This window comes from Hyla sarda, chromosome 2 (assembly GCF_029499605.1).
Source record: "Hyla sarda isolate aHylSar1 chromosome 2, aHylSar1.hap1, whole genome shotgun sequence".
NCBI lineage: Eukaryota > Metazoa > Chordata > Amphibia > Anura > Hylidae > Hyla > Hyla sarda.
The window spans coordinates 173432019-173448634 of NC_079190.1; the positions used below are offsets into that span (position 1 = coordinate 173432019).

General features: G+C 43.1%; 1 protein-coding gene across 2 annotated transcripts in view; it reads right to left on the reverse strand.

Moving 5' to 3' along the window:
• The window catches only part of LOC130355528 (ankyrin repeat domain-containing protein 10-like), a 52418-nt gene that overhangs the window by 5312 nt on the left and 30490 nt on the right, over positions 1-16616 (reverse strand). For both annotated transcript variants that reach the window (XM_056555769.1, XM_056555768.1), the window contains exons 4-5: positions 4704-4942; positions 1401-1484 (exon numbers count right to left, since the gene is read on the reverse strand). In XM_056555769.1, coding sequence (XP_056411744.1) covers positions 1401-1484; positions 4704-4942 — 323 coding nt within the window. The remainder of the gene's footprint in view (positions 1-1400; positions 1485-4703; positions 4943-16616) is intronic.

A 16616-nucleotide genomic window follows, 5' to 3' on the forward strand; every position in this document is an offset into this window, starting at 1 on the left:
AGGGTATCATTTTAACCGTATGGACCTACAGAATAAAGATAATGTATCATTTTTGCCAAAAAATGTACTGCGTAAAAACGGAAGCCCCCAAAACTTACAAAAGTGTTTTTTCATCAATTTTGTCGCACATTGATTTTTTTCTCGTTTCACCGTAGATTTTTTGGGTAAAATGACTGTCATTACAAAGTAGAATTAGTGACGCAAAAAATAAGCCATCAAATAGAATTTTAGTTGAAAATTTTAAAGAGTTATGATCTTTTTAAGTTAAGGAGGAAAAATTGAAAATGAAAAAAACGGAAAAAGCCCGGGTCCTTAAGGGAAAGAGCAAGAGACAGCGTGAAACATAGGGAGGAGCATAGCGATGCAATTTCCATTAGATGAACCCCCCACCCACTTTACTTCTCAGGATTTTAAATGTGCAAGGGCAGGATCACGTTACTGTCTGTATCCAGTGGTTAACAGCACTGCGAACGATGAAAAGGCACTTTAGACAAGCCCAGCACATGGATCCACAGGATAGGAAAACGCAAGCTGATCAATGGTGGTCAGATTGCTGGAAGCACCGCTGATCTGAAGATCTGAGGAGGATTGTCCACTGAATGGAGCATGCGTCCAGTGCTCCGATCATTCTCTATGGGGCTCAGCAATGTTTGAAAGCCTCCATAGAAAATGAACAGAGCACTGGCTTCAAATACCATATCAGTGCAACATCTTTTCTCTGCTCTTTAAATAAAGGGGTCCCAGTGGTATCAGCTTGTTGGTCCCTATCCTGTGGATAGGGAATTACTTTTGGTGTTTGAATACCCTTCAATGTCCAGCCAAACTGAAAGCTGCCTTTTTTAAGCACATTCTTCAGCAGTATCTGCTTTCGCTATTCCATGTATGCATTTTTTTCAAACCACAACAAGTGCACACCAATTTTGTACCAATTTTAATAACTACAACATTCATGCTGATAAAATGTTCAACGCATATACTCAAAATATATACAGTAAACAAAAAAAAAAATCACTTTCTCAAAAGAAATAGAATAAAAAGAAACTGACATGGAGGTTAATGCCTGAAAGTCGTAGAACAGATCTATATAATACTTTATACAAGTATTGTAGGGGTTAATGCTCCTTAGTTATCAGGCTATGTAGATCCCTCCTAAAAGTCTTTATTATGTCTTGTTACATATGAAGTTATGATACAAATTAGAGAAGGATGATAGGGATACCATTACTTCATATATGAAAATACTTAAAAATAAGCATACTGGCTGATGCAACGAAATGGTGTTTGCATTGGAGACACTGTGCATATATTATTTGCTGGCCTAACAGATGTACTCGCTTGTGGTTTCAGATCTTCAACCAGCTGTAAGTTGCAGCATCTGTCAGAAAATTGCCCAACCCCACCTGATATCTGTGAGTGATTTTCTACATGCATGCTCTCGTCTTCTACCCCTCCAGTCAAATCAGACCGTAAATGAATGCTGCCTCCTGAAAGACAAAAATCAAGGGCAAAACTGATCGCAAGGAAGAAAGCAACAAACATGAAAGAACACAAGATGCTAAAAAGTAAAACCAGAGCATCTACTTAGGTCATTAACATTGCTAGCAGTGTCGAAATGCACAAGTTTAACCAAGTAGGATATAATAGCTGGCAGTTAACCCCTTAAGGACTCAGCCCATTTTGGCCTTAAGGACTCAGACAATTACATTTTTACGTTTTCGTTTTTTCCTCCTCGCCTTCTAAAAATCATAACTCTTATATTTTCATCGCCAGACTAGTATGAGGGCTTATTTTTTGCACGACCAGTTGTCCTTTGTAATGACATCACTCATATCATAAAATGTATGGCGCAACCAAAAAACACTATTTTTGTGGGGAAATTAAAAAGAAAAACGCAATTTTGCTAATTTTGGAAGCTTTCGTTTTCACGCCGTACAATTTACGGTAAAAATGACGTGTTCTTTATTCTGAGGGTCAATACGATTAAAATGATACCCATTATTACATACTTTTCTATTATTGTTGTGCTTAACCCCTTAAGGACCGGGTTTTTTTTCGTTTTTGCATTTTCGTTTTTTGCTCCTTGCCTTTAAAAAATCATAACTCTTTCAATTTTGCACCTAAAAATCCATATGATGGCTTATTTTTTGCGCCACCAATTCTACTTTGTAATGACGTCAGTCATTTTGCCCAAAAATTTACGGTGAAACGGGAAAACAAAAATCATTGTGCGACAAAATTGAAAAAAAAAAAAAAAAAACGCTGTTTTGTAACTTTTGGGGGCTTCCGTTTCTACTTAGTACATTTTTCGGTAAAAATGACACCTGATATTTATTCTGTAGGTCCATACGATTAAAATGATACCCTACTTATATAGGTTTGATTTTGTCGGACTTCTGGAAAAAATCATAACTACATGCAGGAAAATTAATAAGTTTAAAATTGTTATCTTCTGACCCCTATAACTTTATTTTTCCGTGTATGGGGCGGTATGAGGGCTAATTTTTTGCGCTGTGATCTGAAGTTTTTAACGGTACCAATTTTGCATTGATAGGATTTATTGATCACTTTTCATTTTTAAATGATATAAAAAGTGACCAAAAATACACTATTTTGGACTTTGGAATTTTTTTGCACGCACGCCATTGACCGAGCGGTTTAATTAAGGATATATTTTTATAATTCGGACATTTCCACACGCGGTGATACCATATATGTTTATTTGTATTTACACTTTTTTTTTTATTGGAAAAGGGGGGCGATTCAAACTTTTAATAGGGGGGGGGAGTCAAATGATCTTTATTAACTTTTTTCTTTCACTTTTTTTTTGCAGTGTTATAGGTCCCATAGGGACCTATAACACTGCACACACTAATCTTTCACATTGATCACTGGTTTCTCATAAGAAACCAGTGATCAACGATTCTGCCGCATGACTGCTCATGCCTGGATCTCAGGCACTGAGCAGTCATTCGGCGATCGGACAGTGAGGAGGCAGGAAGGGGTCCTCCCGCTGTCCTGTCAGCTGTTCGGGATGCCGCGATTAGCCGCGGCTATCCCGAACAGCCCGACTGAGCTAGCCGGCAACTTTCACTTTTAGCCGCGCGGCTCAGCTCTGAGCGCGCGGCTAAAGGGTTAAGAGCGCGCGGCGCCACGATCGGCGCTGCGCGCTATTAGAGGCGGGTCCCGGCTTCACTATGACGCCGAGCCCGCCGTGATATGACGCGGGGTTACTGTGTAACCCCGCGTTATATCAGAAGAGCAGGACCAAGGACGTACCGGTACGTCCTTGGTCCTTAAGGGGTTAGAAAAAAAAATCATAAACTTTTTAACCAAATTAGTATGTCTATAATCCCTTTATTTTGATGACCTATAACTTATTTTTCCGTATAAGCGGCTGTATGAGGGCTCATTTTTTTGCGCCATGATCTGTACTTTTTTTGATACCACATTTGCATATAAAAAACTTAATACATTTTTTTTTAAATAAAATGTATTAAAAAAGTAGCAATTTTGGACTTTTTTTTACGTTCACTGTACGGAATAATTAACATTTTATTTTAATAGTTCGGACATTTACGCACGCGGCGATACCAAATAGGTCTATTAAATTTATTTTTTACGCTTTTTGGGGGGTAAAATAGGAAAAAAACGGACGTTTTACTTTTTATTGGGGGAGGGGATTTTTCACTTTTACATTTTTTTTTTTTTACACTTGAATAGTCCCCATAGGGGACTATTCATAGCAATACCATGATTGCTAATACTGATCTGTTCTATGTATAGGACATAGAACAGATCAGTGTTATCAGTCATCTTCTGCTCTGGTCTGCTCGATCTCAGACCAGAGCAGAAGACGCCGGGAGCGGGACAGAGGCAGGTGAGGGGACCTCTGTGCGGCATTCTGAATGATCGGAACCCCGCAGCAGCGCTGCGGGCGATCCGATCATTCATTGAAATCGCGTACTGCCACAGATGCCAGGATCTGTATTGATCCCAGCATCTGAGGGGTTAATGGCGGACGTCCACGAGATCGCGGGCGTCGGCCATTGCCGGCGGGTCCCTGGCTGCGATCAGGAGCCGGGATCAGCCGCACATGACACGGGCATCGCTCAGATGCCCGCGGTTATGCACAGGACGTAAATGTACGTCCTGGTGTGTTAAGTACCACCGCAACAGGACATTCTTAAGGGGTTAAAGGGGTATTCCAGAAAATGTTATTTATTTTATTTTTTAGATCAACTGGCTCCAGAAAGTTAAACAGATTTGTAAATGACTTCTATTACAAAATCTTAATCTTTCCAATAGTCATCAGCTGCTGAAGTTGAGTTGTTCTTTTCTGTCTGACAACAGTGCTCTCTGCTTACACCTGTCTGTCTGTCTCAGGAACTGTCATGAGCATAAGAGGTTTCCTATAGGGATTCGCTCCTACTCTGGACAGCTCCCGACAGGTGTCAGAGAGCATTTAGACAGAAAAGACTTCAGCAGCTGATATGTACTGGAAGGATTAAGATTTTTTAATAGAAGTAATGCTTTTAAGTCAAACTTTTGGGCCATTAAAGTCAAAAGGGGTCCATGCCTATCTAGGCATGTCATTTTCCCATCCCATGTATGCCAGTGATTTACAATGTCAACACAGCGTAACATTTAAAAGGCAACCTGCCAGACAACATGCAGCTTTAATGGCAGCACAAGTAATTTCTCACCTTCGGTTCTAAGCTTCTTGATAGCATAAGCTTCTAAGTCATTGAAGGATCGCTTACGATTTATTGTGCCTCCATTAAAAGAATTAGAGGAGTTTCCTTGGAGGACTCCGTTTAAGGAGTTGCAGTAATAAAAACCGTTCAGTTGACTGTTCTGGAGGTTAAGGAGAAACTGAGCACACTCTTGAAAGCCTTGGGAGTGCGCAAGGTCAGCCGCTGTCAAGCCATTGGCATTCCTAAAGCTGCATAACAAAGAATTGAATTAGATACAACATTTTGCATAGCGTGAGCCCTCAGTGGCTAACTATCTGAAGGCTAAACAATCTTACAACCATACTGCAAAACTTAAAAAAGTTTATTTAATTTCATCTAATGAGGCCTTTCATTTTCCAGAAGATTTCAACTATTTCTAAATAAAAGTAGAATCTTTTAAAAACATAAACATTACTAATTCTTCATGAAAATAAAATATTAAATGCTTTGTAAAAATTTCAAAACTCAAAACAAAAACAAAACCTGAAAATGTCAGTGCCTAGAATGACTAACACTAACACAAAAGTATGCTTACCGTAAAATCTCTCTCTCAAAAGGATCCATTGGGGGACACAGACCATGGGTGTATGCTGCTGTCTCTAGGAGGCTTGACACTATGGCAACAAGAAAAGTCGGCTCCTCCCAGCAGGGTATACCCACCCACAGGCACCTGAGGTAATCAGTTTTAGTCCCAGAGCAATAGGAGAAGACCGACAGGTCAAGAGAAAACCACCAAATGTCCGAGCAATCAGAAGAAAAGGCAACTGAACACACCTTCGGACAGATAACTGAAATAGGAACACCAGAAAAAAAAGGGTGGGAGCTGTGTCCCCCAATGGATCCTTCAAGAGAGATTTTACGGTAAGCATAATAAATCTCCTTTTCTCCATCAGCTCCATTGGGGGACACAGACCATGGGACATACCAAAGCCGTCCCTTGGGTGGGTAAGGAATCAGACAGGTGGACGATGGAACCACCGCCGTCTGCAACATCTTACAGCCCAGAGTAGCATCAACTGATGCGAAGGTATGAATCTGGTAGCACCTTGAGAAAGAGTGCAAAGACGACCACACGGACGCCTTACAGAACTACAAGGCCGAAGCCACGTAGCGGAGGGCCCAGGATGCCCCGAAAAACAGGTGGAATGAGCCAAAACCCCGAAGGGTGGGATCTTCCCCTTGCAGCGGTAAGCTCCCAAATGGTTGTCTTGTTCAACGACCACAACAGGTTGTGGAACAAACGCTTCCAGGGATGAGAAGGGGTCAGACAAAAGGACGATGTTCTCATTGAGATGAAAAAGCCAAAACCATATCAGGTACCAAGGACGGACCTGGACGGAAAACAAAAACAAATTGTCCTGGTATACAACCAGGAAGGGAGAACGGCAGGAGAGAGCTGCCAACTCTGACACCCTCCTAACAGAGGGAAGAGCAATAAGGAACGCCACCTTCCGGGGAAGGAGGCGAAGAGAAATGTCCCTGAGAGGTTCAAAAGGGGGGCCTTGCAGGGCATCAAAGACCAAGTGCAAGTCCCAAGGGGAAAAAGGGGACTGATAAGGAGGGGCAGCTTGTGCCACTCCCTGAACTAGGTTCAGACTTGTTAATTGAACGCAAGAGAACGTTGAAAAAGAATGGAAACGGCCGAACCTTTGACCCCTAAGGGAGCTGAAAGCGAACCACGACCAGAGAAAAAGGCTGAGCTTCACACCAACAGAAATAAGACCGCCAGGTATGGTGGTAAATCTATGCAGAGGAAGGCTTGTGAGCCCTCAGCATGGTGCGTACCACTTGGGAAGAGAAACCGCGGGTCCTCAGAACCGCTGTCTCAACCGCCACGCCGTCAAAAGGAGAGACGGCAAATAGGGGGTGGCACAGGAGACCAGATATAGGAGGTCTGGACGATAGGGAAGGTGCAGAGGTAAGTAGTTCAGGAGCCTGACCACAACGACGTACCATGCCCGCCGGGGCCAGTCTGGGCCACGAGAATGGCGGGAATGCCCTCTGCTGTGAGTTTCCTCAGGACCCCGAAAAGAGAGGAAGGGGAGGAAACAGATAAGGTAGGGCAAAGCCCAACCAAAAGAGAGGAACGCTTGGTTGTGGCGGGACGTGCAGAGGTCCCCGCCCAGAGCGCCCCAGAGGTAGAAGATCACTGCAAACACCTCCAGATGTAGGGACCACTCGCCTTAGACGGCTAAGGACAGGCTGAGAAAGACCACATCCCAGAGACGCCCGGAATGAAGAGCGCCAAGATGGCCAGAAACCTGAGTTCTGCCCAGAAGGGATTTTCCCAAGAAGCAAGCAAAGAAAAGGAATGCCCTAGGCCCCAACATGTTGAAGGGGTAAAGGGCTTCTCGAGGGACCAAGGCCCCAGACCGGCCGGTCCTTGAAAACACCTCCCCAGCCCGACAGACTGGCAGGGAGGAGCAGGAAGGAGCGCCCCGAAAAAGCATGGGGGAAACAAAGCCACCATAGAAGGGATCGACAAGACTGTCGAGAGAGAACGATCTTGCGGTCGAGAGACAATGGAGACCTGTCCCACCAGAAGAAAATCACCAGTTGAAGAGGTCGGTGATGAAACTGGGCAAATGGCACGGCCTCCATGGCTAACAGACCCAGGACATCCATGCAAAAGCGAATGGAAACTGGAGCAGGGTGTCGAAGTCAGACTCTTGATAAGAGAGTCAGCCGATTGGTCGGCGGAGTCGAAGCGGGAAGAGGCCGCATCAAACTGGAGCCCAAGGAGAGCGGTTGGACTTGTCCCGATTGACCATCCAACCGAAGTGAGACAAGGTCTGGAGGTTGAGACTAAGACTCTCCAGAATCTCTGCCCTGGCTGGAGCTCTGATCAGGAGGTCGTCCAAGTAAGGAATTACGGAAACAACTGTTGTCCGTAAAAGGGCTATCACAGGCGCAAGGACATTGGTAAAGGTCTGCGGAGAAGTGGTCAGACCGAAATGGAGAGCCACAATAGAAAATGACAGTCCAGAACTGCAAAGCGGAGGTACCGGTGATGACCGGAACAATGAGATGTGGAGGCAGGCATCCTTGATGTCCACCGAGGAACAAAAATTCCCCATGAACCAGGGATGCCAACACCGAATGGAGAGACTCCATTCGGGATGGGAAAGCAGAAAATGCTGGCTGAGATACTCGAGAGCCAAGATTGGGTGAACAGAAACGCCTTTCTTGGAGACCACAAGAGGTTGGAATAAACCTCGAAAACATTCCCCTGAAGGAACCAGAACAATTACCTGGATAAAAAAGGAGCTGGATCCTGAATGTGCATGGTCCAGGCATCCCAGAAGAGTAAGAGGCGACCAACCACCCGAGAAAGGTTGGCAGGTGGGGGGTGACCCTTCAGACCAAGGAAGGCCTACGGGTGTCTGATGGGGCCGCAAAACTGCCGGAACGGATAGCCGACCTCCGGGAGGGACAGGTCCGGAAGGAGGGAGCCCTCTTCCCGTGAAGGCGCCCGGCTGGACCCTTTGGTGGCACCAAAGGTCCGCAGAACCCGAAGGAGGACTTACGACAGAAAGCGGTTCTGTGAGCCTTATCCAGGAGGTAATGAACTATTTTCCGCCCGTCGCCTCACTTCCTGAAGGCGACGTCCACATTCCAGGCTTTAAGCCACATGGAGGGACGGCGGCTACCAGGTAGCTTGTGGCAAAGGCAGCTCAGTGGCTGCGCATGGAAGCAGAACACATTAAATCTACAGCTGTGGAGCATCGGAGAGCTAGATGAAATAAATCCTCCAGAGGGATCTTGAAGACTACCCTGGCGGAGATGGGAGACCATACTGAAAGGGCCCTTGACACCCAGGCCGAAGCAAAAGCAGGAAGATCCTGCTGTCTCAAAGGCAAAGTTTGCCTAAGTCTCCACCTTCATGTCAGCTGGATCCTTGAAGGCAGGCGCATCAGCCAACGGCCAGGTAGTCGCCTTAGAGAGGCGGGAGACCGGCAGATCCACAGTTGGAGAGGAGGTCCACTGAGTAATGAGGTCCTTGGCGAAGGCATACCGTGCTTGAACCTTCTTAGTTTCCCTAAACTTCTTGTCAGGGTGCCTCCAGGCGGACACCAGCAGGGCGTAAAATTCAGCGAGAGCTGAAGGTCTTGGGTGCCGGTCGGGCACGAAAGGAGGAGACTTCTGGAGCCACGTCCGAAGTTCCTGGGTCCTCTAGATGGAAGGTGTCTCTTATGGTCGAGACCAATGAGTGCACCATGTCCGACATATCCGTGCGGTCCTCTGAATCAGAGGCCGAATCGGAAACTTCATCCACAAGATCTCCAGGTGAATGGGAACGTGTGAGGTGGCCCTGGAAGAGAGGGAGACTGACCTGGTACGGGGGTCTGGAGAGCCAGAGCGGCGACCATGGGTGCGTCCTCTAGGGGAGCAACGCTTGCTACAAGGCGGAGTGACGGGGCGATGCCTGTGAGGGGAGCGCCCGTGCCTGCCAGAAAACTCTGGAGGATGAGTCAGATGAAAAACACCCCTATGACACTGCGAGAGCGTCAGTATAGGGGGAGAGTGGGACCCTCTGGAGGACCAGGAGGGCCACTCCAATGCAGTCACCACATAACGGGAGACCTGAGCCAAGTCGGATATAGACTGGGGGAGGGAGAAAACCCAGGCTGGAGGGGCGGCCGAACCCACCGGGTCTGGAAGACAACCGGGGTAGAATAGCAGGGGGGGTCTTGGGGAGCAGTGGAGCAGGCAGAGCAAGTGGGTTCAGCAGAACTGGGCATTTTGGATTTACAGTATTTACAGACAAAATGGGAAACTAACGTTCCAGTTGTCTGTTTAGAGGGAGTTACAGTTCTGGGCACGGAAATAGTGAAAAAAGAACTCTCACACCCAAGTCTGTGTCCCCAGGGCAGCTGCTGTGAGAACTCCGCTCTAGTGTAGATAGAGAAGGGAGAAATGCCAGCCAATAGCAAGAGAGGTGTGTGCCAGAAGCAGGGGCATTGCTGATTGGCCCCTGCCACCATAATCGCGCACACAGCGCTGATTGGTGGTCACAGGGAACTGAGCGGCCGGGACGCCACCGGCAGCAGCCTGCTGCTGAAAGTGAAAGTAAGCTGACGCTCCGTGCGCCCGCATAGAAGAACGCCGCGGCTGTCAGACGCTTAAAGTAAAACACCCACATCTGTTTGAATGCAATGTGAAGTAAGCTGTGCCCCATCCAAAATGCCACTGCTCACCCCAGTAATAAAGAGACCCCCCTGTCCAGGCCAGCCCCATTAGACCCTGAGAAAGGTGGGCCAAAACTGAGGGTCTCCAGAGGTTGCAAATCTGCACCTAAGGGAGAAAGGGAAAAATACTCACCTCAGTCAGAAGAACTTACCTAATGAAGTCTTCAGTGAAGTCTTCAGTCAGCTTTAGTTACCTGCATCACGCCGGGCTACCATGTGCGAGCGAGGCGAGCAGGGAGATAGGGGGACCTGTACCCATGAGGTACAACCCCAGGCGCTGACCGTTGGCGAGAGGGGGTTAACAGCACATATATGCTATGTCTGTGCCCCCTCAATCACAATGGGGAAACAATGAGCCGCAGTTCCTGAGTCCCCACCTGAAAACAGGAAAGAAAAAGGAATAAAAAAACTAACACATCCCTAATCTAGGAAAATAAAACATAAGACCTGGTCTGGAGAACGCCAGACCATGTCCACCTCCTAAAGACACTAAACTAAAACTGATTACCTCAGGTGCCTGTGGGAGGGTATACCCTGCTGGGAGGAGCCGACTTTTCTTGTTGCCATAGTCTCAAGCCTCCTAGAGACAGCAGCATACACCCATGGTCTGTGTCCCCCAATGGAGCCGATAGAGAAATATGTATTATTCCTACACTACAAAAGAGTATGACACAGAAAAACTATACTAAATGCTACCAAATAAAAATTGTCTGAGGCATTTCCAATGTCGGTTTATTGAATATCAAATGCTGGGGTATTTGTCAAGGATGTTACACAACCTGTAACTCCTACTGGTTGAAAGCTTTATGGCATAGACATGAAAGCAAGCAGATTAGGTACAAGATCACAAATTTCTAGAAATCACATTTGTAATCTTAATATATTTGCAAAGCAAGTGCTTAATGCAAGATCGATATTCTGGCATATTTAGATGTAGGAAGGCTTTAAATCTGTGATAAAATGCAGTAACCCCACAAAAACTGATTAGCCAGAATAAAACACAGAAAGCAAGTTATTGTCGGTCATTAATTAACCAATTAAGAGGGGTACTCCGACCCTAATACATTTTATCCCCTATCCCGCCGCTGGAGATCCCCCGCAATCTGTCATTCAGCACCCACCTTTGCAAGCTCTCTGCAGCGCTGGAGGCTCCGAGGGTGCAGAGTGACGTCACGACTCTGCTCCCGTGTGAAGTCACGCCCCACCCCGAATGCAAGTCTACAGGAGGGGTGTGATGGCCATGACGTCACACGGGGCGGAGTCGTGACATTGCGCTGCACACAGCCTCTAGCGCTGCAGAGAGCTCGCAAAGGTGGGTGGACTTTTGAATTTTTTGCGCGTACGCCATTGACAGTGTGAATTAACTATATAATTTTATAGTTCGGACATTCATGCACGCTGAGATACCACACGTATATTTTTATGTACAGTTTTTTTTTTAAATGGGAAAAGGGGGAAGATTCAGACTTAAGGAAAGAGTTAAATCATCTTTATTACCTTTTTTTTGCAATGTTATAACCTCCATAGGGGACTACAACATGCAGTACATTGATTCAATACACTGATCAATGCCATAGCATTGCACTGATCAGTGTTATCGGCGGTCAATTGCTCAAGCCTGGATTTCAGGCTTGGAGAAATAAATCGCTGATTGGACGCCCAGGAGGCAGGTAAGGCACCCTCCTGATGCCTCCTAGCTGATCGGGACATAGCGTTTTCACCGCAATGGTCCCGATCAGCCCGACTGAACTGCTTTCACTTTCAGATGCGGCAATCAACTTTGATCGCCTTGTCTAAAGAGTTAATGCCAGACATCTGCCTGAACTGCGATGTCCGGCATTAGCAGCCAGGACCGTGCGGGTATGATGCAAGCTCAGCTCCTGAGCTTGCTTCATAACCCTGCCATGCCGCAGCGCTGTTTATAAACTGCGTTTTGCGGCAAGGGGTTAAGACCGTTTCCACATTCTGCACCGCTAGCAAACCCTGCACTGGTAAAGTGGGCTTGTCAAAAAAAATCATGATTTTACAAAATGGCACATAGGACCTGTCACCATTTCAACATTTAATTCTAGGAAACATTAAATCTATGGTATTGTAATGAAATTGTGCCCAAAATACCTGGGTAATCTAAGGGTTGATGTATATTACAAGAAGTTGATCTGTTATGAGTGTTTTTCAAGAATGAACTTAAATTCTGAAATATAGAGGGAATTGCATTCAATGGGGCTGTGAACTTTCACAATGAATAAACCAATGACATTTCTACATTTAATACTGCTATTTGGCAAACCATAAGACCATTTAGAAGGTCATGTTTGGCACTCAAAATAGAGCATCTAAGTAATGACACTGTAGTCAATCACATGCCACTTTTAGATTTTTAAGCAAAGCATTATCCATAATCATAAAATGTAATTATAACATCAAAGTGATCGGCAAATATAAAAGGAAAATGACATATTTATATTCTTTGAAACTAAAGCTAGATGAAGAAATTTAATTAAATGAAAATAAAAATGCCAAGCAGCTTCTGAAAAGCCATAAATTAGAAGCATTTACCATGAACGACCATAAGTGTCATTTCTAATGTAAATGGGGAACTGAAGTTGTAAGTAGAGATGAGCGAACGTACAGTAAATTCGATTCGTCACAAACTTCTCGGCTCGGCAGTTGATTACTTTTCCTGCATAAATTAGTTCAGCTTTCAGGTGCTCCCGTGGGCTGGAAAAGGTGGATACAGTCCTAGGAGACTCTTTCCTAGGACTGTATCCACCTTTTCCAGCCCACCGGAGCACCTGAAAGCTGAACTAATTTATGCAGGATAAGTTATCAACTGCCGAGCCAAGAAGTTCGTGACGAATCGAATTTACTGTAAGTTCGCTCATCTCTAGTCGTAAGCTTACCCAAGGTTTAGGCTGTGGATAAATCCTTGGTTACTGACTACATTGAAATATACAGCCTCTATTTCTCACTTTCTTGTGTTAGTCTCAGGCACGGTCAGACAACTACACAGATTAGGAAAAAACAATTCCACACCGAGTTATAGATCACTTAATCTGTACAGGAAAGTAGGGGGAAGGGAAGCATGATTGAACCCTTCAAATACGTTAAAGGATTAAATAAGGTTCAGTTCATGAAGCAAGTGTTTTTAATATGAAACTAAAACAATGGGCACAATCTGAGGTGAGATGATTTAGGGGAGGGGGATGGAATCAGAACCATTTATTATACTGTAAGTGGATTCTTCAGGCAAACTTCCAACAGATATGGCTGGTAAGTGAATGTAAACATGCCTATGATAGACATATCTATCCGAAAGATGAAAGGAATTAATATCCGGAAATAACAGAAAAGGGATGGCAAAAAAAGATCAAATATTTACACTTTATTCTTTTAGTAGAATTTTATGTATTGCCTATCCATTATAAAGTCAAGCATTATGCAAGGCTAAAGCTGTAAAATGTAATACTACATGAAATGGTAAAAGCGAAAGAAATACAAGCAGTTGTGTAAAGGGAATAGCAAAATGAGAGCAAAATAAAAACAGCAAAAATATATATAATATGAATTAGACACTGTATGTAAGCCAAGGTACTCAGAGATCCTCAAGTATTTTTTTTACTTTGCTTATCTCCTATTGCATTTCTGACACCTTTATGATTTTTATAAATGTGAGGAGTCTGGAGAATTTGTTAGAGGGGAGTTCAAAAAAATTCATGTAACACAAACAAAAAGTATGGGGATGTAACTTATTTAAGCACGTTGGGTGACTGCAAAGCAAATATTACATATCCATAAACAACATTTAGCAGTCACCTTTAAGAAAATATTTGCTATAAAATGGTTACTTTACAAGTAAATGTGAAAGTTCCATACATTATTCAGCATGCACATAATTATTGAAAGCTCTTTTCAGTTTAAAGGGACAGTTGCAAATTATCACATTGCTGCTCCATTATGAAACTAAAAGTGGTCTGTAGAAATCTGACAACTACTGCTGCTGTATAAGAGCTAACAAAGTTTCTAAAAGTGGTTGTGTGTATCTCTTTCAAATTCTGACAATATAGATAGAATAAGGAGCTTATCAAAATAGATTATCTGAGCAGTTAAATGTCTAATATGGGGACAGTTGAAGTTACTGTAAAAAAAAATAAAAATAATTATATAATTATATATATATAGCAAGTAGAGCAGCACACAAGATAGTCCAGAAGTAAAGGTTGCACGCTGTGGTTGGACCTGAGCCCCAAAGTCCCTCTAGATACAGCGGTGTCAAACACAGGCAGTACTCCAGATTAAGGTGCAAAATAGAAGTGGCTTTATTCACATCAAATAGTGCAAGGCGACGTTTCGACCACCTCTCGTGGTCTGCATCAGGCCTGATGCAGACCATGAGAGGTGGTTGAAACGTCGCCTTGCACTATTTGGTGTGAATAAAGCCACTTCTATTTTGCACCTTAATCTGGAGTACTGCCTGTGTTTGACATCGATAGATTATATTATATATATATATTATAATCTCTATCTATCCCTCATTGGAGATAATGAAAATTTAAGCGAGAAGGTATTTACTATAAGATATGGGTGAAGTTGAAACACAAGTCACTAAATACATGTGAAAGGCAAAATGGTTGGCTTGTAACTATATTGAAAGTGTAGGCATAGAGAATACAGCAATGTGAATTATTATTATTATATTATGAGGTTCTATTGTAGTAGACAAAGTAGCTCACAAAAGTCCACTTGAGTTTAACTCAGGTGTCCTAAGGCGAGCTGGGAGGACAGAAGCCTCTCGTGGAGCAGAATAGAGATTGCAGTGAAGCCATTCGTAGATCTGTGGTTACATCACTTGTAACTAGTACTAGAGAAACAAGAATGTATGTATTCATACATGTAGGTTTTTGTTGATTCTCAGTGAGGTATTTTCTTATAAAAATATAACACTCAGCAGTTTTTGTTCATATCTTCATGCTTTTTAAGGACTGGTTATTTAAAAAAAACAAAAAACAAAAAACCTTTGACACACCATTAAAATGTCTAACATTGTAATTAAAATTTAAAGGTGTTAAATTCTACCCACTAAGAGGAAGAAGGACATTGACCACCAGTGTGGAAGTACATTTATATAATAGATATTTTGGTGGTAAATGTTTGTGTCAGCAATGAAGTATAATATTCTGATGCCTTTTACAGTTAGACTACTGACCAGTGAAGTGGAAGGACATCACAACTTTGTGCCTCTTACAAGACACACGGTGACTGGAGATTAAGGTGCATTAAAGTGGTCATGGAAGGTGAAGTATTGATGACATGTTGCTCAATGTTAAGTTATCAAAACCATGAAAATCAACTTGACCACTAAATAGCCTATGGAAAGCATTTTTTAGATCAATCTTGAAAGGGGAGATGGGAAAAACACGAGAAGGAATTTGTCATTTTATTTACACAGCTTTTATGTGTACATTATCTAGAGCACACTTGGCAAAAAAACGGTTAAAGTAAAATGTGTTTTTGCAGTAGTCCCTTAGTTATCATAGGAGACAGTTATAGAGTTGCAAAACCGCAACTGCAAGCATTTTTGCGCTAACTCCCTCCAGCCCTGACCAAACTTTGAAACTAAAATTTATGCTATTTATGAAGAATATGCATCTTTTTTCATAGCTATAAGTGTGTGTGTGTGTGTGTGTGTGTGTGTGTGTGTGGGGGGGGGGGGGGGGTTGGGGGGAGTACATATTCAAAAAAGGAATGAATTGGAGAAATGTTAATGTTGTATATATGCAGATATTTCTTATAGTATGGGAACAAAGTTCTTTACCCTCAAAGTCTTTGCCAATTCAGAGTCAGCAATAAAAATGCATAAAAGATGGTGGACAAGGTTTTTTTTTTTTTTTTTAAGTCATAGAAAGAAGGCAATATTCACAATTCAGAACACAGAATAAGTAGTTAATTTAAACTAGTCTATTAACATAGTAATAGTAATAGTATGAATGAGCCTAGAAAATGTGGGTGCATCTGCAAAATACATTTCTAAGAGGACAAGGCCAGTGATCCACATTTAACTTAATTCTCGATTGATTTACAAAAAGTATCAAAATAAATAAAATAAAAACACAAGATGTACATGCTATAAACAAAGGGAATTTGCAGATTTTCAGCAGATATTAGGATGACAAACCAGTAGGATTACAGCATTGTGTAGACCTTGACTATTAAACGTTTTCATACTGACCTTCTAGCCTGGATGAAGAATCCAGAAACAGTTAAAGACATCAGTACATTCTTATATATAAGATCATATCAAGTTAAGACATGGATACATTATTTATGTAATTTAAAGGATAAATTAGCACCATTATGTAAATGCCACCAGACAATTGAAATCACCTGATATCATACTCCCTTTACAACAGTAAAATAACTAACCTCCATGTGGCTATTGTTAGTTAATAGGTAAGGCTTACATTGTATATTAGGGTAATATATGCATGCAAGTCTAAAATTTCTATAACTGAATTCCTAAATTAGCATTAAAACCAATCACCGCAACAAATACCTCAACAGTATGCCTTGTGTGCAGAAAGGAAGCGATACTGAACACTCATTGCCACAACTGTAAGGTTTTCGGAGAAGCACCTGTGGCAGTTTCAGCAGTTTCTATTTGGGATGCTCCCCTTTCTAGGATTACTTGAAAAAA